General features: G+C 47.1%; 1 protein-coding gene across 2 annotated transcripts in view; it reads left to right on the forward strand.

Annotated features, from left to right (window-relative positions):
• Positions 1–27,131, forward strand: part of LOC146822089 (fucolectin-like) — a 98,977-nt gene that overhangs the window by 40,842 nt on the left and 31,004 nt on the right. For both annotated transcript variants that reach the window (XM_085613184.1, XM_085613185.1), the window contains exon 3: positions 19,909–20,200. In XM_085613184.1, the coding sequence (XP_085469310.1) occupies positions 19,909–20,200 (292 nt within the window). The remainder of the gene's footprint in view (positions 1–19,908; positions 20,201–27,131) is intronic.

Consider the following 27,131-nt stretch of genomic DNA (forward strand, 5'->3'; position numbering starts at 1 on the left):
GGGGTGAACCTGTATGGGGGGGAGGATTTTAGGCACTCACCCGAGGCGATGCGTCGAACACACGACCACGACGTAAAGAACGGCGTGAAGGGCAGCAGGCGGGTCCACGCTAGGCGCTGGGGCGACACCGACCACGACGCGAAGAACGGCGTGAAAGGGCAGCAAAGAGGGTCCAAAATGGAGGGGAGAGGCCTAAATACCCCTCCCCAACCCCCGGCGCGCCGGACATGACATGTCTGGCGCGCCCTGTATGGGGACTCCTCCTGGAGTCCCGCAGGAAAGTGGCTGGGGGAGGAGCCCAAATGAAACTAAGGGTGGCCCCCGCTCTGAGGTGGCCCCTGCGGGGGCCAAGGGCAGCCGCAGAAACGAGGCTGGAAACGTGCATTCTAAGGGCTCTCACTCACTAGTGGAAGGATCAGTTGTTAGAATCAAGGTGTCCCTATGGTGGGGAGGGGCGGGTTGTCCGCTCTAATGTTTTGTCAGTTAAAAGAAGTTCACCATACAATGAGGGGTGTAAGATGATTTCATCGATGATAGATGTTACAATTAGCGCTCTAGTGTTTCACGCTAGAGCGCGCTGTGTGATTACGCAATGCATACGCCACGAACGTGGCGTACGCCTAGCTATAAATAATAAAGGGGCGCGGCCTGAGGGCAGTCAGGCGCCGACACGAGAACCTGGTGTTGTGTCCATCATTGCCGCAGTGGCGCGAACACCGGGGGGTCCTCACCAGCGCAAGCGGCCCCCGCAACACTGGCGACGAGAGCGGATGGTACACCACGTGTGCCCCAGCTGATCGGCGTGCTCCGCGGCAGTCCCGCGCACGCACGTGCTCCTGAAAGGCCGACTAAGCAGCTCGAGCTCGATCTCAGGCAGGCAGAGTGCAGCTGGGCCCATTTAATCACCGGTGAGTGCACGTATGCACCAAGCACAGCCCATCCTGGCAGATGAACATCCCTGCCATTGAACTGTAGCCCTCTGTGTCCCTGCTGCGTCCTGGCTGGGCTTTGAGGCCCTCTGCTCCAGCTGCCTGTTGCACCCGGGCTGAACCCTGCAGCCCTCCATCACCACCAAGAGTGGGCATCTCCTGCCACTGCAGACTCCTCTGCCTACTGCCGTCCCGCCTGCTGTGCTGTGCCCCAGAGAGCCATGGGGGATGATGAGCGCCCCGCCCAGGCAGTGCCCCTACACCCCGCGTCCGGCGTTCTGCCGCCGTTTAGTGAAGCTGCTGACCCTGCCACAGCCGCCCCACGCTGGCAAACGTGGATTGGCCGGCTCGACAACTACTTTGCGGGCACCAGAGAAACGGATGGCACCGTGAAAAGATCGCTACTACTTCACTACGCAGGGGAAGAAGTCTATCTCCTTTTCAAGCACCTCCCCAACACAGGGAACGCGGACGACTATGACGCAGCAGTGAGAGCCCTCAATGCGCATTTCGACCCCCAGCTGAACCCAGACTTTGAACATTTCAAATTGCGCCAAGCGAGACAAAAGGAAGGGGAGTCGGTGGACGCATTCCACGCTCGACTGAGGGTGCTGGCAGACACACACCTCGTGGGTGATAGAGCCAAGGAGGAGATCAGGGCCCAGATAATATGCGGAATACGCAGCAAAAAGCTGCGGACACTCATCCTCCGCCAACCGAACATCCCGATGGCCGACATTCTGGTGCTGGCACGGTCCCATGACCTATCCGACGCCCGCGCGGAGGAGATGGAGATGGCGCTCACAAGAAGCGCCGGATCAGGAGTGACAGTCAAGACAGAGCGGGCCGACGCAATACAGTCGCGGGGAGCTTCCCGCCGGCCGGCGGCAAAGAAGCCGGCAGCCCCGTGCGGGTACTGCGGATATGATGAGCACGGAGGCAGACCGTGCCCCGCGAAAGGAAAGGTGTGTGACAACTGCGGCGTGATGAACCACTTTGCGTCTGTCTGTCGCAAACGCGCCACGCAACGCGACCGGAGAGGAAGGAGGCCGGAGAAGGCCATGGTGAGACAACTATCTCAGCTGTCGCTGTCGTCTCCCACCAACCCAAGGGACAAGCAGGCACAGGCCCTGCAGGAAAACGCAATGGAGTCCGATGATGACGAAGGAGAGACGTACCTGATCTCGTTCACCAGGGCCCTCAAGAGTTCAAGGAGGCCCCAACCAAGGTGCGACATCCTAGTCGCCGGGTCCCGGATAAACGCAGTAATCGACACAGGGGCGTCAGTCACCGTAATGGGAGTGCAACAATACAATCGCCTCCGACCCAAGCCGGAACTCCGACGATCAAAAGCTCAAATTTATGCCTATGGGAGCGACACACCCCTGCCGTTGGCAGGAAAGATGACGGTGCCGGTGAAGTCAGATGACGCAGAGATAACGATTGACATACATGTAATCAACCAAGAGGCCGACACCCTCCTCAGCGGGCACGCAGCAGAAGACCTGGGGCTGATCGCATTCCTCCGGAAGGTACAAGACTCCCAAACAACTACCCTGCTGGACCAGTTTCCAGAGCTGTTCACTGGGCTGGGGAACATCCGACGACCACCAGTCAAGCTCCACATTGACCGGTCGGTCGCCCCCACAGCGCTGAAGCACAGGAGGATTCCCTTCCACCTACGCCCGTTGGTAGAGGAAGAGCTGAAGAGGCTGGAAGAGCAAGGGGTCATAGAAACAGTAACCGGACCCACCCCCTGGGTATCACCCATGGTGATAGCGGAAAAACCCCGGCAACCAGGCAAGATTCGAGTGTGCATCGACATGAGGCTGCCCAACAAGGCCATCAAACGGGAGAGGCACATCACACCCACGATGGATGACATAATCGCAGACCTTAACGGAGCACGGTGGTTCTCCAAACTAGACCTCAACGCGGGGTACCACCAACTAACGCTGGACGAAGAGAGCAGGTATATTACCACATTCAGCACGCACCTGGGGCTACGCAGATACCGACGCCTCAACTTTGGCATCTCTTCAGCAGCCGAAATATTTCAGAACACCATTAGAGACATCTTGCAGGGGCTACCGGGGGTGCTAAACGTCAGTGATGACATACTAATACACGCCACAACCGTGGATGAACACTACCGACGAGTCCGGTCCACCCTGAAGAGGCTGAGGGAGTTTGGAGTCACGTTGCACAAAGAGAAGTGCCAGTTCTTCCAACAAAGCATTGAGTTCTTCGGGTACACGTTTACCAACCATGGCATTCAAGTAGATCCAAGAAAATCCCAGGCCATCAAGAACGCCCCACCACCAACTTCAGCGTCGGAAGTCCGCAGTTTCCTCGGGATGGCCACATACTGTGGGCGGTTCATCCCAAACCTGGCCACCACGGCGGAACCTCTCCGACGCCTCACGAAAGCAGAGGCCCTATGGCGCTGGGGGCAAGAGGAAGAAGACGCCTTCAATGCGATCAAGACCACGCTCCTGGACCAGGCCACCCTGGTATACTTTGATCCGACCAGAAAAACAGAACTGCTTGTCGACGCCAGCCCGGTGGGACTGGGCGCGGTCCTTACGCAAGAGCAAGAGCCAGGAACGTGGGCCACCCTGGCGTACGCCAGCAAGGCGCTCACCCCGACTGAACAGCGGTATTCTCAGATTGAACGCGAGGCACTAGCCATCCGATGGGGTTGCCGGCATTTCCACCTATATGTCTGCGGTCACCCATTCACTGTGGTGACAGACCACCAGCCTTTGGTGCCCCTATTCAGAGGGACAGCACCCCACCCCCCCCCGAGGATCGAGAGGTGGGCCATTGGCCTACAGCAATACCAGATGGAGGTGACGTACCGGCCAGGTGCGAAGAACCCGGCAGATTTTCTGTCACGACACCCGGAGAAGGAGGTGACATCTTCGGGCGGGAAGGATGAAGAAGAAGAGACCGAGGCACACATCGACCTCCTAGCTGCTCTCACGTGCCCGCGGATCCTGACAATCCAAGAAATCATACGTGCGGGGGAGCACGATGCCGTGCTGGCAAGAACACGGGGAGCTCTTCAAAAAGGGTCCTGGGTTGACTTCCTGCACACCGCCAACTCGTGGGCAGAGGTGGACAAGAAGGACCTGCAGCAGATGTGGCGAGTGCGGAATGAACTAAGCATGACCCGTGATGGGGTCGTCCTGCGAGGGTCGAGGATCGTCATGCCCGCTGCACTACGCCGTCAGGCCACGGCAATTGCTCACGAAGGCCACCAAGGGACGGAGAAGATGAAGACGCGGATGAGGGCGAAGGTATGGTTCCCGGGGCTAGACGGCATGGTGGACGAAGTGGTAAGAAACTGTGCCGCGTGTCAGGTGACGAGCGGCCCGGAACCTCCGGCCCCCATCGTGACAGAAGAACCAGGAAAGTACCCGTGGGACAAGATCAGTTTAGACTTCGGGAGCCTCCCAAACGGGAAAGCGTCGCTAGTAGTCATGGACAACTTCTCGAAGTATCCCCTGGTGGAGGTTCTGCCGTCTACAGCCTTCATGTTCGTGGGACCAGCCCTGGAGAAAATGTTTGCCATGTTCGGGCGGCCCTCGGAGGTGAAGAGTGACAATGGGCCACCCTTCCAGGGTCATGAGTTCCGGGAGTTCCTTCAGAGTCAAGGAGTACAACATCGGCGAATCACTCCCCAGTGGCCACAGACCAACGGAGAAGTAGAGCGTTTCATGAGGACCCTGAATAAAGTCATCCGAATAGCCGGAGTAGAGCAACTAGACCCCGAGAGGGAAATCCAGCGATTCCTGGGAGAGTATCGGAGCACGCCCCACTGCTCCACCAAACAAGCCCCGTGGTCTCTTATGCTCAATGGGCCCCGCCGCGATGGGATACCCACAGCCCTGGGGTGGGCGCCCCCACCGTTTGAAACGGAGGAAGTCTTCCAAAGACGAGCACACCGCAACAGACAAGTAAGCCGAGCCAGGGGCAGTCAAGCCCGCGACATCAGACCGGGGGACAACGTCCTCGTGAGGGACAGAAGGCCAGGAGGAAAATTCAGACCCCGGTATGAACCAGGCAGCTGGACTGTGGCACAGAGGCGGGGTACGATGGTCACAGCAGAAAGAGGGGCGGAGTCAACCACAAGGAACATCTCGTGGTTTAAACGCATTCCGGAGGCCACCGACCGCGACCCGAGGGGACTGGACGGAGCAGAGGAAGAGATCTCAACCCCAGAGTTGGGACCAGGACTGACGTCCAGTGGGGCCTGCAGCGCCCCAGAGCAGAACAATCATACCCTCACGGAAGGTGAAGCCCAGAGTAACCACCCACCCTGTTCCAGCACTCGTGCCACTGCCAGGTATGGTCTGAGAGCGAATCCTACACCCAGCAGCCGCCTTAGAGACTTTGCCTGCCACGCAAGTGAGTGACTGTTATGGACTTTAGTTTATTTTGTTGTCCAAGTTGGGGAGGGATGTTACAATTAGCGCTCTAGCGTTTCACGCTAGAGCGCGCTGTGTGATTACGCAATGCGTACGCCACGAACGTGGCGTACGCCTAGCTATAAATAATAAAGGGGCGCGGCCTGAGGGCAGTCAGGCGCCGACACGAGAACCTGGTGTTGTGTCCATCATTGCCGCAGCGGCGCGAACACCGGGGGGTCCTCACCAGCGCAAGCGGCCCCCGCAACAATAAAGAGCACGTTTCGATTTACCAGTGCAAACACAACACAGATCCATACAACATATAACCTTTGGCTAGTTATGACGTAGGCTATATAATTAGCGACAGTTGACAAGGCACAGAGCGCCTCCTTCGAGGGCAGAAGAGGTAGAACAGCCTGCTCTGCAACCGGGTAACCAAGTCCGAGTCCCGGCATCGACTGTTCATACTGTGGTCTCGGGCAGGTCGCTTAAGTTCCCCTGGAACCAAAAAAATTAAAAATTCATTTAAATTATAAAAAATACCTCCCCAATGTCTGTAAAGGCTATCTTTTCCAGTCACTCTACGTCCGAGTGTCAACCAGATGGTGAATGAAGCCTGCTACGGTCGGGCATGAGCGCGGTGGGGCGCCATATACTGTGCATCCTATAATTCTCTAGATGCCGTGAGATAATTGCGGGTGGCTTGCAATGTCCGGGTCAGCCAGCGTGACACAGCGCCACTGAGGAGCATGCATTTCATCTAGGCACTACAGGCCATGTTTGTTTACTGGCTTATGACTTGCGATGTTGGGGTGCGGTTCATGAGAGCCCTTTATGCCGCTCCAGTCCAAGGGTGACAGCGCACGCTACACCATGTGCACTTACCACCTGAGTGTTCCCCGGAGATTGTGACTGGTTACCAGCGCCACCGTAGCACCGGGAGGGCCATCAAAGGAACTGGTCGGGTGGGGGGGAACATTTGGTTCAGAGGTAACGATGGGCCTGAGTGTGCCCCGGGGTATGACTCCATTGGCATGAGGCCTGCACAATCAGCAAGGTTCTTCTAACTCTCCATTGCAGTAGCAGACGGGGATGAACCTTGTATGAACTGAGGGCCCGATTCACAGAACAAACTTAAGACTAAATCCTAAACTTAGTACCATTCTGGTATTCACAGAATGCACCTAGTACTTCTGGTATTCACAGAATGAACTTACTACTTTTGCTATTCACAGAATGAACTTAGTACTTTTGCTATTCACAGAATGGATTTACGACTCCTAAACTTACGTCCGCACTCGGGCCGGAAATTCCGGCCCGGAGGCGGAGCTTCCGGCCCGGAGGCGGAGCTTCCGGGCCGGAGGCGGGGCTTCCGGGCCGGAGGCGGAGCTTCCGGCCCGGAGGTGGGGATTCCGGCCGATTTAGCTATGGCTGAAATCTCCGCCTCCGGCCCGGAAGCTCCGCCTCCGGCCCGGAAGCTCCGCCTCCGGCCCGGAAGCTCCGCCTCCGGGCCGGAAGCTCCGCCTCCGGGCCGGATGTTCCGGCCCGAGTGCGGACGTAAGTTTAGGAGTCGTAAATCCATTCTGTGAATAGCAAAAGTACTAAGTTCATTCTGTGAATAGCAAAAGTAGTAAGTTCATTCTGTGAATACCAGAAGTACTAGGTGCATTCTGTGAATACCAGAATGGTACTAAGTTTAGGATTTAGTCTTAAGTTTGTTCTGTGAATCGGGCCCCGAGTTTCTCAACGGGTCACAGAGCTGAGTAGCACACCGGTCGACTGACCCACTTTGGGTCGGGCCATGTGGATTCAGCTGATCCCCTGTGTCTGGTCAGCTCCTGAGAGAGTGGAGTTGGCGGAGCCCCTGTATCTGCTCAGCGCCTGATGCTCTGGAGTTTCCGAGCCCCTCTGTCTGCTCAGCGCCTGATGCTGTGGAGTTTCCGAGCTCCTGTGTCTGCTCAGTGCCTAATGCTGTCGAGTTCCCAAGCCCCTGTGTCTTCTCAGCGCCTGATGCTGTGGAGTTTCCCAGCCCCTGTGTCTGCTCAGCGCCTGATGCTGTGGAGTTCCCAAGCCTCTGTGTCTGCTCAGCACCTGATGCTGTGGAGTTTCCAAGCCCCTGTGTCTTCTCTGCGCCTAATGCTGTGGAGTTGTCCGAGCCCCTGTGTTTGGTCAGACCCCGAGAGTGTGCAGTCACTGGGAGAGTGCAGTCTCTCGTGCTCCATCGTCTCTGGTCAACACCTATGAGTGCAAAGATTGCCAGATGCTTCCGTGTCTGCGCATCTCCTAATAAACTGTTGTGCACCACCCTCAGATCTGAACATGGAAAGTGCACCGAGGCCTCGTGGGATGATCTCTTCTGGTGGTCCCGTGGCAGCAAAGAGTGTGCTGACCCCTGTCTTTCAGTCCCTGAGATTGCAGAGATCTGTGGCTCGGTCGGTCGACAACAGCACATATTCTCAGCCCATGAGGGTGCCGAGTGCCCCTATGTCTCACCCCGAGAGTGTAAAGGGCCCCTGTTTCAGCCCTTGGGGGTGAGTGTATACTGTTTCACAACAATTTTACTCCAACTGACCTTAAAAACCGGTCAGACATCCAAATGTATAGACGGAATACTATGATGAAGTTACTGTGGGGGAGTATTTTCTTCACCAATAGGTGAGCAAGGAAAAAATTCCTTTTGATTTAGGTACCCTCACACACCCTAGTGGTGTCATGCTTCATCATCGGGTCACCCCGACGCCTAAAAGTCGGGGTGGGCTCAACCACAGTGTTGGGAGCTCTTTGAAGATGTTATAGACAAGGGGGGCTAGAAAATTCTTTTAAAAAACCTCAGACAGATCCCCAGTATCCCTTTATTTGCGGGTCTGTCTGGGATACTAAAATACTTCAAAATAGGGTCTTTGTAGGATAATTATGGTCCTAAGACCCTAGTGCCAACATGTTTCAGTCCTTGAAATGGCCTTAAAGGTCCAGGACTTTCATCAGGGCAAAACAAAAGCCACCCAGGAAAACAGTGCAGGGGATTCCCTAGCCTGTTTATAGATTCAAGGGCAGAGTAGCTGCTCCCAGAGAAAATGACTGATTTATTAATCCGTCATCCTTCGTATTCCATCTGAAAAGAGAATAAAAGAAAAACAAAACAAAACAGCAACCAACTTGTATTTGTGCGTTTTCTTAGTGGCCATTCCCATTATTTGCCACGAGTAGTACCTACATGTGTTTAGGTGATCATTAGGCCAGGTGGTGTACAACTCACTCCATCCATGTGCCACTCATACCTGTATCTGTACACTTAGTCAGTGTGCCAGGTATATTGTGCGGTAGCGAATTCGCTCGCAACCTAACTGTAACTCCATGCCAGTTAGTGTACACTATCAATATAATAAAAAACTCTCTCATGTACCATTCACACTCATCACTCCTGTGGCATCCGTGATTTAACATGGCATTGTCTTGACCATGCGTAATTCATAAAAAACAGTGTGGTAACTTGTGACATCTCACACACATGCATTCTCTCTTACCTGATTTTCGGACGGGCTCCGTTTCTCAGGGGATCGTAGGACTGTATAGGGGTAGCTCTGTAGTCACACTCTTTTATAAGGACCCCCGAGTATGAGGGAGAGAGAGGGGATATATGGAAGTGGTATAAGGATACTCTAATGATGAACATCTATCACGATGGGGATGGTAATCTACCCATGCGAAATAATATTCTCCCGCTCTGTCACCCCACTTACTTCATCAAGAGTCCTGCCCCGTTTGTCCACCTACTTGGTCTCGATCCCCGGCGTTTCGCGCCGTGTATCGTTTGGATGATGAGTTTATACTTCCGCATATGACGTAGCTTGACTGGATTGGTCAGAACACTCACGTGGTGTTTCACGTCAGTATCTCATCCCGACTACGCTGGTAAAAAAGATTATGGCAGATTTTTTAAGGAATGTTTGGCTAGAAACAAGGTTAGGCGTTTACTTATCCAAGCTCAGATTTTACTCCGAATCATATTCTGAGGGAGGAACAGTATTTTCACTCTCTTCCGTGTACTTGAAAACACGTGACCGGATTTTAATCCAATCAGGTTTGACACGGATTTGTGTAGTCCCCAACTAGTAAACGAAGGGAAATGTAGTTTCCAAAATTTCAGGCTTGGCTTTTAGCGGGAGCTGGATTCCCTGTTCACAATAATAGTTCTTCAAGGATTGTTTAATTGTAAATAGGGACTTTAAATACCCGCAAGAGGTCATGCGTGCACTAGCACTGTTCTAAGGAGTACTCTGTATACTTTGAGAATGTATAGTATATCACAAAGTTAGGGTGTGGTCTAAAGCAGTTGTAAACGCTTGATGAGGGTCTTTATGTGTGTTTGACCACTACCCGATTTTTCTTTTAGCAGATTCATATATCCACACTTTTAGGGTACTCTGATTGATATGTATTGGAGCCAATTCATAACATTTTAAAGTGTGCCACTTAATGTTACTGATACTACACAACTTTTGGGGGTAAATGTAAGATCTCTTATTTGTTTAATTGATTCCAAGGTATGGAATCATTGAGTCCCGTTTCGTGAGTTTTCAAACGATAAACCCATCGTTGCTCTCTTTCTAAGAGTTTCTTTTGGGGGTTGCCAGTGTTCTTTACCTTTTCAAGTACAGTCCATTTTAATTCTGTATCCTTATGATTTTTCTCATTATAGTGTGCTGTCAGTTTAGTGGCTGTGATTGCTCTCCTTATTGTGCTCCTGTGTTCGCTGATGCGGACCTTGACTTTCCGAGTGGTCATCCCAATATATTTTAATCCACATGGGCAATTTATCATATAGATGACTGAATCGGAATTGCAATTTGTATGTGACCTTTGCTCCCATGGTGAACGTAAACCCAGGTCTAAGGTCTTGGTATGTTCTGTGAAGGGGCAAACGACACATGAGCCACACGGGTAATGTCCCATGACAGGTAATGTATCCCAGAGTGTTGTCTGATTCGCACTACTAGATGCCAAGGTGTTGGTGTGTACTAGGGCATCTTTTAAACTGCTGTTTCTTTTAAAAGAAAACATTGGTTTCTCAAAGGCCAATCTGTTGGATGTCAATATGGGCCATTTTTTGTTTACTATTTTCTTCAATTTATTTGATGATGAATTGTACGTAGTTACGCAAATCAGCTGATCCAGTTCATGTTTCACATTTGTTTCTAAAAGAGCCTCTCTTGGGGTGTTTCGTGCTCTTTTGTTTGCTCTGTCCACGATCTTGGTTGGATATTTCTTCTGTTTCAGCTTGTTTTTCAAAATTGCTGCTTCTTTTTTGTAAGTCTGGATGTTGGAACAATTGCTGCGGATTCTCAGGAACTGTCCTACTGGGAGATTTTCTCTGAGGGAGCGAGGGTGAGCACTGTCGAATCTTAGTAGACTGTTCCTATCCGTTGGTTTGGTATATAGGGAACTTTCAAGAGTCCCGTCTTTCGCTGTGAATGTGACATCCAGGAAGGAAATTTTCTCCCTGTCCCTGTTCATTGTGAATTGAAGGTGGGGGTTCAGGGAATTTATCCATGTCTTAAAATTGTCAAGGCTCGTTGTATCACCCTTCCAGATCATGAAGACATCGTCTATATATCTGTACCATTTGTGGATGTTCTCACTAAATGGGTTGTGTGTCCATATATGTTGGTCTTCAAAAACACTGACATACAGACAGGCCAGACTTGGGGCGAATGTGCTACCCATTGAAGTACCGTGTACTTGTAAATACATCTGGTCCTCAAAAATAAAGAAGTTTTCAGTAAGGGCTAGATGTATAAGGGTAACCACCCATTCAACGGGAGCTGCCCATTTCCAGTCTTCTTGTGTTAAAATCTCTTGTGCTGCTCTGATACTCTCCGTCTGTGGTATATTAGTATAAAGAGCTTCCACGTCCAGGAATACCAGGAAATTCTCCATAGGGTTATATTCAACCTGTGTGAGGAGGTTAAAAATGTGCTTTGTGTCCTGGATATAGTAATTAAACCGGCTGACAAGGGAGGAGCTACCGTGATTCAGAGCACGAACGCATACAGAACGGCGTGTTTAAATCTACTGGCAGATACCAGGTACTATAAGAAGATTAACAGGGATCCAACACAGCGTCTCAAGAAATCCATCCTGGCACTTACAACAGATGCGCTCACCCAGGAATGGATCACTAAAAAGGAACATGCCTTTTTGAATCAGGAAGATCCGAGAACCCCACTATTTTACACTATCCCCAAGATACATAAGGGGAAGATTCCTCCCCCAGGCAGACCCATCGTGTCCGGGATTGGGTCCATTTTGGAGCCATTATCTAAATACACTGACTGGTTTTTACGTCCCTTGGTAAAGAAAATCAAATCGTACGTCCAGGACACAAAGCACATTTTTAACCTCCTCACACAGGTTGAATATAACCCTATGGAGAATTTCCTGGTATTCCTGGACGTGGAAGCTCTTTATACTAATATACCACAGACGGAGAGTATCAGAGCAGCACAAGAGATTTTAACACAAGAAGACTGGAAATGGGCAGCTCCCGTTGAATGGGTGGTTACCCTTATACATCTAGCCCTTACTGAAAACTTCTTTATTTTTGAGGACCAGATGTATTTACAAGTACACGGTACTTCAATGGGTAGCACATTCGCCCCAAGTCTGGCCTGTCTGTATGTCAGTGTTTTTGAAGACCAACATGTATGGACACACAACCCATTTAGTGAGAACATCCACAAATGGTACAGATATATAGACGATGTCTTCATGATCTGGAAGGGTGATACAACGAGCCTTGACAATTTTAAGACATGGATAAATTCCCTGAACCCCCACCTTCAATTCACAATGAACAGGGACAGGGAGAAAATTTCCTTCCTGGATGTCACATTCACAGCGAAAGACGGGACTCTTGAAAGTTCCCTATATACCAAACCAACGGATAGGAACAGTCTACTAAGATTCGACAGTGCTCACCCTCGCTCCCTCAGAGAAAATCTCCCAGTAGGACAGTTCCTGAGAATCCGCAGGAATTGTTCCAACATCCAGACTTACAAAAAAGAAGCAGCAATTTTGAAAAACAAGCTGAAACAGAAGAAATATCCAACCAAGATCGTGGACAGAGCAAACAAAAGAGCACGAAACACCCCAAGAGAGGCTCTTTTAGAAACAAATGTGAAACATGAACTGGATCAGCTGATTTGCGTAACTACGTACAATTCATCATCAAATGAATTGAAGAAAATAGTAAACAAAAAATGGCCCATATTGACATCCAACAGATTGGCCTTTGAGAAACCAATGTTTTCTTTTAAAAGAAACGGCAGTTTAAAAGATGCCCTAGTACACACCAACACCTTGGCATCTAGTAGTGCGAATCAGACAACACTCTGGGATACATTACCTGTCATGGGACATTACCCGTGTGGCTCATGTGTCGTTTGCCCCTTCACAGAACATACCAAGACCTTAGACCTGGGTTTACGTTCACCATGGGAGCAAAGGTCACATACAAATTGCAATTCCGATTCAGTCATCTATATGATAAATTGCCCATGTGGATTAAAATATATTGGGATGACCACTCGGAAAGTCAAGGTCCGCATCAGCGAACACAGGAGCACAATAAGGAGAGCAATCACAGCCACTAAACTGACAGCACACTATAATGAGAAAAATCATAAGGATACAGAATTAAAATGGACTGTACTTGAAAAGGTAAAGAACACTGGCAACCCCCAAAAGAAACTCTTAGAAAGAGAGCAACAATGGGTTTATCGTTTGAAAACTCACGAAACGGGACTCAATGATTCCATACCTTGGAATCAATTAAACAAATAAGAGATCTTACATTTACCCCCAAAAGTTGTGTAGTATCAGTAACATTCAGTGGCACACTTTAAATTGTTATGAATTGGCTCCAATACATATCAATCAGAGTACCCTAAAAGTGTGGATATATGAATCTGCTAAAAGAAAAATCGGGTAGTGGTCAAACACACATAAAGACCCTCATCAAGCGTTTACAACTGCTTTAGACCACACCCTAACTTTGTGATATACTATACATTCTCAAAGTATACAGCGTACTCCTTAGAACAGTGCTAGTGCACGCATGACCTCTTGCGGGTATTTAAAGTCCCTATTTACAATTAAACAATCCTTGAAGAACTATTATTGTGAACAGGGAATCCAGCTCCCGCTAAAAGCCAAGCCTGAAATTTTGGAAACTACATTTCCCTTCGTTTACTAGTTGGGGACTACACAAATCCGTGTCAAACCTGATTGGATTAAAATCCGGTCACGTGTTTTCACGTACACGGAAGAGAGTGAAAATACTGTTCCTCCCTCAGAATATGATTCGGAGTCAAATCTGAGCTTGGATAAGTAAACGCCTAACCTTGTTTCTAGCCAAACATTCCTTAAAAAATCTGCCATAATCTTTTTTCCCAGCGTAGTCGGGATGAGATACTGACGTGAAACACCACGTGAGTGTTCTGACCAATCCAGTCAAGCTACGTCATATGCGGAAGTATAAACTCATCATCCAAACGATACACGGCGCAAAACGCCGGGGATCGAGACCAAGTAGGTGGACAAACGGGGCAGGACTCTTGATGAAGTAAGTGGGGTGACAGAGCGGGAGAATATTATTTCGCATGGGTAGATTACCATCCCCATCGTGATAGATGTTCATCATTAGAGTATCCTTATACCACTTCCATATATCCCCTCTCTCTCCCTCATACTCGGGGGTCGTTACAAAAGAGTGTGACTACAGAGCTACCCCTATACAGTCCTACGATCCCCTGAGAAACGGAGCCCGTCCGAAAATCGGGTAAGAGAGAATGCATGTGTGTGAGATGTCACAAGTTACCACACTGTTTTTTATGAATTACGCATGGTCAAGACAATGCCATGTTAAATCACGGATGCCACAGGAGTGATGAGTGTGAATGGTACATGAGAGAGTTTTTTATTATATTGATAGTGTACACTAACTGGCATGGAGTTACAGTTAGGATGCGAGCGAATTCGCCACCGCACAATATACCTGGCACACTGACTAAGTGTACAGATACAGGTATGAGTGGCACATGGATGGAGTGAGTTGTACACCACCTGGCCTAATGATCACCTAAACACATGTAGGTACTACTCGTGGCAAATAATGGGAATGGCCACTAAGAAAACGCACAAATACAAGTTGGTTGCTGTTTTGTTTTGTTTTTCTTTTATTCTCTTTTCAGATGGAATACGAAGGATGACGGATTAATAAATCAGTCATTTTCTCAGGGAGCAGCTACTCTGCCCTTGAATCTATAAACAGGCTAGGGAATCCCCTGCACTGTTTTCCTGGGTGGCTTTTGTTTTGCCCTGATGAAAGTCCTGGACCTTTAAGGCCATTTCAAGGACTGAAACATGTTGGCACTAGGGTCTTAGGACCATAATTATCCTACAAAGACCCTATTTTGAAGTATTTTAGTATCCCAGACAGACCCGCAAATAAAGGGATACTGGGGATCTGTCTGAGGTTTTTTAAAAGAATTTTCTAGCCCCCCTTGTCTATAACATCTTCAAAGAGCTCCCAACACTGTGGTTGAGCCCACCCCGACTTTTAGGCGTCGGGGTGACCCGATGATGAAGCATGACACCACTAGGGTGTGTGAGGGTACCTAAATCAAAAGGAATTTTTTCCTTGCTCACCTATTGGTGAAGAAAATACTCCCCCACAGTAACTTCATCATAGTATTCCGTCTATACATTTGGATGTCTGACCGGTTTTTAAGGTCAGTTGGAGTAAAATTGTTGTGAAACTATTTATATAGGGAGGTATTTCTCCGACCTAGAGTCCTCTCCACCCCTTTGTTGGCACAATTGAAAAACGTTTTTTCAATAAGCCTCTTGTGTATACACAGGTGAGTGTATACTACCTGTAGAGAGCCATCCGGTCTCTACTGAACATTGTATCCACTTTCCACCCCTCTTGACCGGGCACGGTCGGAGGGGATAAATAAACAGGCCGAGACCGCACGTGGTCGTCCGGCCGACACCAGAGTCAAGTGCGCAGTGTTCCTTTATTGTATGCCCCTAGGCCGTGGTCCTTAGTCCGTGTCTAGCACGAGTAGCCCCCTCTACATTGGCGACGAGAGTGTGAGATGAGCACCCACCACGTATCTGCACCACCTGCTCACCTTGCGGCATGGATGCCCCTGTGACGGCCTGCCGGCGCTGTGTGTCCCGCTGCCGGCGCTCCAGGACTCCCGCTGCCTACCTGCGGTCGAGACCCACATAATAGATGACGCATTAAAAATCCTTGACAAAAACAAAGCCTGTCTACTAATCTTGCTTGACCAATCCTTGGCCTTTGACACCGTTAAACATGACAACTTGATTGATCTCTTGAAATACAGAATGGAATTATCTGGATCCGTGCTAAATTGGTTCACCTCCTTCTTACAGAATAGATCACAAAGGTTCAAGGGTAATCAATCCTTTTCCAAGCCCATCCCAGTCACTTTAGGGGTACCGCAGGGATCTTCCCTTTCACCCACACTTTTCAATCTGTTCATGGAACCTCTCTCCGAACTGCTCAGCTCCCTGAAGGTTCAATACCACATGTACGCAGACGACACACAACTCTACATAAAGATCCACTCACTCGAAGACATCAAATCCCTCATTTCAACGCTTCAAAAAACGCAGAGCAGGCTAGCCAAAAACCATCTGAAACTAAACACCCTCAAAACGGAATTCCTCTTAATTGCTCCCCGCAGCCAATCGTCCAACATCCTCGAGTGGATGAACCACCTAACAGCACTCAAAATGCCAGCCCCTCATTATAGACTCAGCCAAATAGTTGGGAGTGACCCTGGACAGAAATCTAAATATGCAGAAACACATTAGCACCTCTACAAAAGGAGCAAACTTTCAAATGAAAACCTTGAGTAGACTGAAACCCTTCCTGCCAACAAATGACTTCAAACAGGCAGTTCAAGCGCTAGTTATCCCTAGATTGGAATATAGGAGTGTCACTCTATGTGGCCTCCCCAGATCGTCGATGGCCCCTCTTAGAACTTCACTCAATGCATCTGCTGGACTCATCACAGGCTCCAAAAGAAACACATCCCCCCTGACCTGCGAGCCCTCAAATGGCTACCCTTTGAGGCGAGAATTCATCTGAAAATCGCTTGTATGACACAAAAGGCATTACATCACAAAACTCCTAGTTATCTAGCTCAGAAACTGGTGCTCTCATGTGGTAACAGATCCAATAGGAGCTCCAATAATCTCCTAAGGAAACCACAATGATTCGTAAAGAAGAAAACATACAACTGCAACATCTCAGGAATGGCGCCCAGGATTTGGAATGCATTGCCCCCAGAAACGAGACAGAACCCGTCTACTGCATTCTTCAAAAAAGAAGTGAAAGCTATTCTCATTGCTAAATTTACTTGAACTTTCCATATACACCTGTAATATATCTATTTTATATAGTATTTGTGAACTTTCTGTATTAGACTCACTTATATCTCTCTATGCTTGTTTTCAATTACTTACATTTGAACTGTAAAGCGCTCTGATACCCATAAGGGTCTGGTTCGCGCTATACAAAACCTTAAAAAATAAAAAAATTGTCATCTCAACTGATCTTGCAATGGAGAACAATGTATAGTGATTCGTAGTGGACATTACGACTCAAGATTCAAGCACTGCTGTCCTCTGAGAGCTCCATGGAAAAGAGAGTGGCCAAGAGGTGTTCCTTCATCCTTGCGATTCTCAACAGAATATACAAGTGCTTTGTGAACTCTTCTGTAGGCGCAAAGAGTAAACTGTCCATATGTCACTACTTCCACTCAACTTTAGCAGGCTGCATTAATTTAGTAGAGTTCCTACTGACCACTTCATGGACAGCCCTATGACACATGTACAATTGGACACTGGTTGTGGCATTGTCACTCTGACACATAAAGGGAGAGGGATTGCAATGCAGGTGTGTTACAAATGCGACTGCTGCGAAGGTGGTCTGTTGTCCAGTGTAGACCTCCAATCCCTACCATGTGTACTTTTACCAGGAGTCCCAATCCTCGTCCCTTAAAATGTACGAAGTTGGTGAAATTCAACTCTTTGCAGGAAGAACTCTTTGCAGAGCAAGGGGGAGTAATGCAAAGTAAGATGCCCCCCTGCAGAATGCAGAATGCAAAGAGGGGACCCTGATTATTCCATATCTCACAGATATTCATTGGTCTTGGGCTGAATGGAGCCCCCTAAGGCTTGGGCGGACTCCAGCACCACAGGGTGTGTTGCGCCCCTGCTTTGAGCATCCCTGATATGCAAATGAATAGTCTAGTAGCAGTGCAATGTAACAATCATGCTGTGATCAGACTCCTTTCTGCATCAGGTCCCAGGCCTTCTTAAATTGGTGAATAATAACTCACTATGTAGCTGGCCAAGGAAGCTTTTGCTTAGGAATTGCCTTAGGGATTGTGCCTTATGGAAACATTCCCTATATAATCCTAACCAGTGCTGGAAAGTAGGAGCATTATGTCGGATCTGGTTCCGGCAGCTATTTCTGGGCAGACTCTGGGATCTGGCCAACACAGGGAAATATCCTGGTGTCATTTCCCGACATAGGTACATAATTCATCAGTGTCCGCACGTTGTCTGCATTCCAATCAAAGCAGCAGCCTGCAGACAGCGAGGGGGCTTTCTTATTTTCTTCCAGCCAGGCCTAAAACAAAGGGCTGATTTAAAGGGCCATCAGTCCTTCTTTTATTCACGGATGATTCTGGCAGTGAGCCATCTGGTGCTTAAAACCTAGATGCTAATGCAATGGAAGGAAACAAAGGCACAAAGCATATCACTTCACAAATTCTTTAGAGAAACTATGACATAAAGACAGGTTTTCGACTTTGTTTAACATTCCATGTAAGAAATGTACATGCATTGTAAGAATGCAAGATTTATATATTTGTAAGAATAATTATACTAGTAATGATTAAAATGGGAGCTACAGATTTACTTTTTATTTAGTTCTTTTATAGTGCTACTGATCCCAGTGAAGGGTGTCAGAGCGCTTTACATCGCACACAGAAACACAATCAATCATACAAGTGTGTAAATCAATATACAGAAAATATTCCTTAAGCCACTGAGGGTTATAAGGTGTAGGAATCACATCTAGTCCATATATGTTATGAGTGAAGGCATCGGACAAACACAAAGTCTGGATATAAAACATAACACAGTGATTGGGTTTGTGTCTGCTAACAAGTCTTTATTCATTCTCAGTGGAACCCTTCTTTTAACTCTTAGAATAAGAACAGATTAAGAAAAAAACGATAAGAATCTAAACCTGTGACTTCAGTGCAGCTCCTTGATGCTGGTAAATAGATCACTCTCCTATATCAGGATTGCAATTTATAAACTGAAAGTAACAAAATAATGTATGTGTCAAATGCAGCAGCTCACTTATTTATCTGCATAAAGTACAGATCTGGATCTGTATGTTATATGGTGTGCTTTGCAGTAGGCATATTAACCCTTAATGTTACTTTGAAAGTCAAAACTATGACTGGACAAAACACAGAACTCTCCCAGAACTGCTTTACCCACCAGCGTTATCTCCCCATTGTTCTACTCCCCTCTAAATTACTGTGCACACAAAGACATCTTCACCAGGTGTCTTAACCCTGTAAGATATTATAAAATGCAGCCTCTTTGTGACCAACTAAGGGCCTGACTTCGAGTCTGGCCATCATAAGACCGCCAGACTCGCGATGGTGGTCCATCCACCGCATTATGACTTCAAAAGTCGTTGTGGCGAAGGACCACCAGCTGCGCCAGGGATCAGTCGTTCGTTGGTGGTGGCGGAGTTGTGCCACAGTGTAAGATGCTCAGCGGGACTGGCATAGTCCCGCTATGCATATTACTAGTACTGCCAGCCATTTCATGGCAGGAGCCCGGCCATGAAAAGGCTGGCAGTGGAGGAACAAAGGGGACCCTACAAGCACCCCATCCCCCCCACCATGGGGATACATTCAAGGGGCACAACATGTGTCCCCCAACTGTACTCCCCTAAAGTTCCAGCACGGCGTGAGTCACCGTTTATGCCGTGATGGAACTTTTTTGCCGTTCCCATTGCAGTGCCTGTTTTCAAGGCACCGCCATGGGAAAGGTGAAGCCTTACACAAGTTCAACTCATAATATGGAGGGCAGTCCTTGTGCAGCATTGGCGCAGCTGTGCTGGCGGAGAGCTGCCACAACTGCGCCAAAGTTGAAATCAGGCCCTCTGTGAGATAGAACAGATTTGGTGCCACATTTGTCTTGGGTTCACAATGTGTTTGCCGCAGATTGTTTTTAATGAAGTTGTCTGTCAGACTTCTTTTCAAGCTCCACCTCTTGTGACTCCACCCCCCCCACCCCCCCCTTTCCTCAGCAACACCTTGGTCCCTGATTTATGGGTTCCCGGAGAAAGGTTTTTCCAATTCCTGCACTGATGCTCACAATGTACGCTGCTTTCTAGGCTGTGCTGCTCACAACCTTGTTGTTTCTTCTTTCAGCTAGAAATGTGGCTGTGCGCGGCAGGGCCACACAGTCAAGTGTTTTCCTGGGCTGGGCTGTCCCAGCGGGAGCGATCAATGCCATAGATGGGAACCTGGACTCCGATTATTTCCATGGCTCATGCTCCATCACCACCTATCAGCTGTCTCCCTGGTGGAGGGTCGACTTAGTGGAATCATACCAAGTTGTCCGTGTTGCAATCACTAACACACTCCACTTCCCCCATCGGATGAATGGAGCGGAAATTCGCATTGGCGACTCCCTAGAGAACAATGGGAACAGCAATCCACTGTAAGTTCATTGAAAATGTGTTATTAGCACTGGAGATGTAAGGCCAGCCTACAGTTTTCAAGTAGGACCATTGCAGACACGTTGTAAGGGAAGCCTGATGGCTCAGTGGGCTGAAACATTCGCTGCATGGGTCCATCTGTATTTGTTTTCTTGGTGCCATGTTCAGGCAGGTCAACTAAGCTTTCCATCCTTCCGAGGTCAATAAAAACAAGCACCGTTCAACTGCGGAACAATAAGCATCTGTTAATTAGCGCCAAGAAACCCGTAGGTGAACGTGCACCTCATAAATACACAGGTTATGTTAAGGATGAACTCAGACTTTAGCTTTTAGTTTGATTTCAGGGGAAATACTGAAAACATCCATTCTTGATCACAGGCTCTTTTTTGGTTCACATGGCTTGCTGATATCACCCATCCAAGGAGACAGACTGAGGGTCTCCAAACTTGGTGCCCTATGCTAGGATGCTGCCACCGGTTGCCTTGCTTACTCTGTAGCTCAGCAGCCTGCCTCTTTAAGTTCAGAAAGAGCAGTCAGCGAAAACCTAATATGAGAATCCATTATCGGACTGAGCACAGCTAGCTTTACTTCCGCTTTTGCACAACTTTGTACTTAGATGTGTTGCAATATATATTGTTAGTTTTACCTCTTTGTCGCTTTTCTCTGTAACACACCTGAACTTGGGGATTAGAACTAGAAATGCACCTTCCCTCCCCACCTTATTTAGGTATATTAGGCGGCTAAAAATAAAAGCGCCTGGAAAGGCCCCCCTTTTTTGAGTCATGTGGCTTGCTGACATCACAGCAATCACAGGATAGGGAAAAGGTGGACCAACTAGGGGTGCTAGCGTAGATCAGCACTACAGAGTTACCCAGTGGGCATACCTGAGGCTTACTAGGAACAGGCCTGCCAGGGCCCTTGCAGCGGTGTGTGGGGGCAAAAGGGGCAAGAGTGGTAGGACACTATGCCAGCGAAGCTGGTGATAGATAGTTGTATGATATTTATTATAAGGTAGATTCAGGTGTTTACTTACAAATGGCTTTGTTGTAAGTACATGTTAATGGTAATGGGCAACCACCAGCCCCATGAGCGGCCTCCTCTCTCCTCTGTCCCGGATCTCCAACCCTACTGGATTCCACACTCCATCCTGGCTAGAGACGCAGAGACAGACGACCACGAGATATAGAAGGACAGAACACATCTCCCTCATTTACAATAACTTAAGAGTAAAACCTTATATAGTAAACCATTCCAACTAATAAATAAATACAACGATAAATAACAGTAAAAAACATAGATAGTTTCATAAAGGATATATAAAAGCAAGAAAGTAAAAAACATATTGCTGTGCCCAACCATAAGGCAATACTGATCTACAAATACATCAAACAGTAATATATATGAAGAGCATGTTTCTAACATTGAATGACATCATGACAAAATACTAAAATTTCCCAGGTACCTTAGCTGCATGCTTTTCATGAATACAGCGACCTTCCCCACTCACAGTTTTAGAGTATTAATTTTCTTTCTCAGGAACATGCGGATGCAGAACTTTCACTACGCTGGCAACATTCCACTATTGTCTGTTTTCCAGCCTTACCGCACTCTCATTTACATTCACTCCACCACTTGTAAAAGTGCACCATTCTTCACCATACCTTTCACTACCTTGACACTCTGTACCTGATACAGACCCAATCTCCTCCTTGAAATGAATACATTTAGTTTTTCTGCACTCATCGCATCTGTTTTTACTTCTGAATTGGCTTTGCTCAGTCTTTCACGCATGTTACCCACATGTTGCTTGATATCAAAACCTGCTCCAAGTTTAGATAAATTGCTCAACCATGCCAGTTTCAAATAATCATGAGAATACCTTCCCCTAAGTGCTTGAAAGGTTGAGATTCCAGTTACGCAATGGGCAGTGTTGCGATAAGACCGTATCATGGCTTGCAAAGCATCACCAATGTCCACCCCCTCAACGATTGCTCTTCTGACACATTCAGTGACTAACCTATTGGCCCTCTCTACTTGACCACTAATGTGGGGGTGTTAAAGACTAAATCTGTTGTTCATAATGCCAGCATCTTTAAAAAATCTTACCATATCATCTGATACAAATTGCACCCCATTGTCTGAAATCAGTTAGCACCAGTCAAAGTGGTAATCATTTCCTCAGTACAAGGCAACGGATGTCCATCCACCCATATGGTCTTATTAAGACTCCTCAGGTCGATACACATCCTCAAGTCATCATTATTATTCCACGCCATTACGATTGTGGACAATCATAAGGAAGATTCCACTGGTTCTATGACACCATCATGACATAATTGCAAAAAGAGATCGTCTATTTTGCCTCTAATGCTCAGAGGAATACATCTAAGTTCATGGTTAATTGGTATGCTATTTTCTTTTTAGAATAATAACATGCTAAAATCCACTCAATTAGCCCAGTTTGTCCTAAAAAATCTCTCCATTCTCCATCAATACTAATCCCAGATCATTACTAGTAATGGGTGTTCTACACTCTTCCATCACTAATATCTGATTTGTTTGTCCAGGTTTTAAAATAATCCCAAAACGCCCTTGGCGAAGCCAACCCAGGATGTCAGGACCATGCTGAGAAACATAACCTTTACCTTGAACCTTTTGGCCTCTGAGTTGTATCACTTCATTGAAAAAACCTTCCAGATCAATTATTTTATCATTATCCCCAAATGGTCTAATATCTGGTATTTCTAACTTGTTCTCAAAGTTCTTAATAGAATATGTATTTTTAGAAATATTCATTATATTTTTTATCTCGAATCAGTTAATAAGTGTACACTTTTATCATAAATGAATAAAATCATCAATGGGATCCTTTCCCTTAGGGATATCCTTCTCATGCACTCTTACACACAAAAGCATATTATCAATACTATGGGCTAAATCTTGTTCTCTATCCACAATGTTCACATTGTTTTGGTGTGTTTGAGAATGGCATACTTTGGGAAAATTGTCAGACGTGCCACATTTGAGAAATGTTTTACTCACAGCAGGGCAATGTTTAAATGAAGCCACGTGAAACTTAAACCACAATGTAAGCATGCACCGCTTCCACTTTTTCATCTTGTCAGTCACTTTGTTGAACAGAGATTGTTAGGTTTCACTAGAAGTATTGCTTCTTCAGTGTTCTTAGTCAATTCTTTGACTGACTTTTTCTAATCCTGCATAGTTAGCGATGTTGACCACCTCATCAAGCGAAGAATTCTTGCAGGTGAGTAAACGTATTTTTTTTTTGTTGTATCGTCTAGTTACCAGTTAGTCTCTGAGGAATGTCTCCAACTCACACTTAGCCTCTGGAACTCATACAGAAGCCACATAGATGTCAACTGATTCTGCAGCTGACTGCTCTCTAGAAAAAAACGTATGCCTTCTGAAAATTAAGTTTGGAGATTTGTAGAAGTGTTTCTGAAGTTTTGCTACAGCTAATTTATACTCATCCATATCTTCCACCACTTGATCCAGTAGGTGCACAAGTATTTCTTTGCCTTCCATGCCCACGAAATATTCCAAGAGTCACTTCTTCCTTTCTGGTTTAAATGTAAAACCATCAATTGAACCCAAAAATGCATTAAATGCTCTGAACCATTCTTTCCGAGGTACAGGTGGCTCACCTAGAGACTGCACAAAAGGTAATGGAGGACTGATGCCCTGCATATTTGAGTTTATTATACAAAAATCCACTAGTACACTTTGTTCCGATGCAAAAAAAAACGCAAACTGTGGGAACTGTGGTGTGTTCCTTATACTTGTATATGTTATTGTCTTTGGATCTTTTCCATTTAAAATTAGCAACAAAATAAGAAAAGGGACTTAAAATACATTTAAAGCACAATCTTTATGAAGTTTGCATGCCTGTCTATGAATTGTCCCAAGTCCAGGCAAACAAGATGGGTGTTGTGAAAAATAACTGATCAGAATGCCTTCCTGACCTTGTTTTGTGACAAATATAAGGGAACAAGATGGTCGTTGAGGATGCGCGTCAGGACGCACATGCGTGCTGGCTGGTTGCCCCAAAAGTTGTTCAAACAACAAGCGAAAGTTAGAGCATTTCTCACATTATACAGTGCTCGTTTCCAATCACATCCGATCACTCCTGAGTACACCTGTGTCCTTTACTGTGCTCCGTGATGCACGCTGAGCCTCTGGTGTGCAAAGGTCAGCGTGCATCACGTACTGAAGAAAAACTGTTCTGACTAGCCTCACCTCAGAATTGCTGACCAGATTGGCTCGATCGTTGCTAATATTATAAGGTAGATCCAGGCAAGTTTACTTTCAAATGGCTTTATTGTAAGTACATGGAAATGAGCAACCACCAGCCTTATGAGCGTCCACCTCTCTCCTCTGTCCCTAATCTCCAACCGTCCTGGAATGCGACACAAGATTCCATACTCGAGCCCAGCTCGAGACGCAGACAGGAGAGCATGAGATATAGAGGGTCATAACAATCCTGTTTACTCCTTCCATCTATTGGTGGAAAAGAGGGGGTACCCCTGAAATGCATTTCCTACATGAGGGTGAAAACATTATTTGACAATAAACATGTAGGAAACAGATACAAAGTGGATCTATGCTTAACAATAATATGTGTCCAGAAACAAAGGTTTAGTCAAAAAATATATAATTTTATTCTGTTTATAGATTTTGATAAAAATTGAAATATAGAAAAATATCTTTACTTTAAATATAGAATACATCATTATCTTGTTCAACTGTCCTACTATTTAATCATAAAAGTCCAATTGGTCGCACACTGCTACACCTACCAGCGTGTTGCCCCAAAGAATTGTGGTCCTTGAAGTCAGCGTCGGCGGATACGCCTATGCCCGAGTAATGAGTGCAAGTAAGTGTAGCGTTAGCCATCCCTGGACACGTGTTTCGAGGTAGTTGCCTCTCGTCAGCAGGGAGTAGGTGAGTGTGTAGGGTTGCTGTGTAGGCTGCTAAAATAAGTGTTCTCAGGTATAGTACCTCTCGTAGCGTGCAGGTGCGTAACCAAGAGCTCGTCAGCTCCACCGGCTCGAATAGCCTGAATACTAACAAAAGTGACGAGCAGTGTGCGACCAACTTGTGTTCAAATTATTACGGCTCCCGCGAGCTATCGGGCTAACGAGCCCTGGTTCTGCACCTGCGCGCCATGAGAGGTATTTGACCTGTTTTAATTACATTTTGGCAGTCCACTCGGCACCCCTTTACATTGTCCTGCTCCCTGCTGATGAGAGGCAACTACCTCGAAACACGTGTCCAGGGATGGCTAAATGCAACACATACTTTTTTCTTTTTACACATCGTGGCATAGGCGTACCCACCGTCGCCACTACATTCACCACAGTCCTTTGGGGCAACTTGCTGGTGTGACGAGCAGTGTGCGACCAACTTGTGTTCAAATTATTACGGCTCCCGCAAGCTATCGGGCTGACGAGCCCTGGTTCTGCACCTGCGCACCATGAGAGGTATTTGACCTGTTTTAATTACATTTTGGCAGTCCACTCGGCACCCCTTTACATTGTCCTGCTCCCTGCTGACGAGAGGCAACTACCTCGAAACACGTGTCCAGGGATGGCTAAATGCAACACATACTTTTTTCTTTTTACACATCGTGGCATAGGCGTACCCGCCGTCGCCACTACATTCACCACAGTCCTTTGGGGCAACTTGCTGGTGTGACGAGCAGTGTGCGACCAACTTGTGTTCAAATTATTACGGCTCCCGCGAGCTATCGGGCTGACGAGCCCTGGTTCTGCACCTGCGCGCCATGAGAGGTATTTGACCTATTTTAATTACATTTTGGCAGTCCACTCGGCACCCCTTTACATTGTCCTGCTCCCTGCTGACGAGAGGCAACTACCTCGAAACACGTGTCCAGGGATGGCTAAATGCAACACATACTTTTTTCTTTTTAAACATCGTGGCATAGGCGTACCCGCCGTCGCCACTACATTCACCACAGTCCTTTGGGGCAACTTGCTGGTGTGACGAGCAGTGTGCGACCAACTTGTGTTCAAATTATTACGGCTCCCGCGAGCTATCGGGCTGACGAGCCCTGGTTCTGCACCTGCGCGCCATGAGAGGTATTTGACCTGTTTTAATTACATTTTGGCAGTCCACTCGGCACCCCTTTACATTGTCCTGCTCCCTGCTGACGAGAGGCAACTACCTCGAAACACGTGTCCAGGGATGGCTAAATGCAACACATACTTTTTTCTTTTTACACATCGTGGCATAGGCGTACCCGCCGTCGCCACTACATTCACCACAGTCCTTTGGGGCAACTTGCTGGTGTGACGAGCAGTGTGCGACCAACTTGTGTTCAAATTACTATTTAATCATGGCTAACATGATTATAACCATGTTAGCCATGATTAGATAGTAGGACAGGTGGATGCCTATAATGTACTGGCTTACCCTCATGTCTTCTCCATGCTCTAGACCTTGATACATACCTTGTGTTTGATCTTATTCAGATATAACACGAATATTAGCTCACATTTATGTATATCAATCTAAATAGATACAAATGTTGGTGGCAACCAAGTATATCATTGTATGTATATCAAATTGTACAAGCTGCAGGAGGCACTAGTTAGTAATTGCACTTGAACAAAATAATGATGTATTCTTATTGATCCTTATATTTATAGTAAAGATATTTTTCTATATTTCAATTTTTATCAAAATCTATAAACAGAATAAAATTATACATTTTTTTGATTAAACCTTTGTTTCTGGACACATTTTATTGTTAAGCATAGATCCACTTTGTATCTGTTTCCTAGATGTTTATTGTCAAATAATACTTCTTCCATCCATTCAGGGATTTATGGGCTTCAGTATTAATAATATACAGTTTTACGATTGTCGCTACAGAGTCTCTCAGTAGAGAGG

This window comes from Triturus cristatus, chromosome 6 (assembly GCF_964204655.1).
Source record: "Triturus cristatus chromosome 6, aTriCri1.1, whole genome shotgun sequence".
Classification (NCBI taxonomy): domain Eukaryota; kingdom Metazoa; phylum Chordata; class Amphibia; order Caudata; family Salamandridae; genus Triturus; species Triturus cristatus.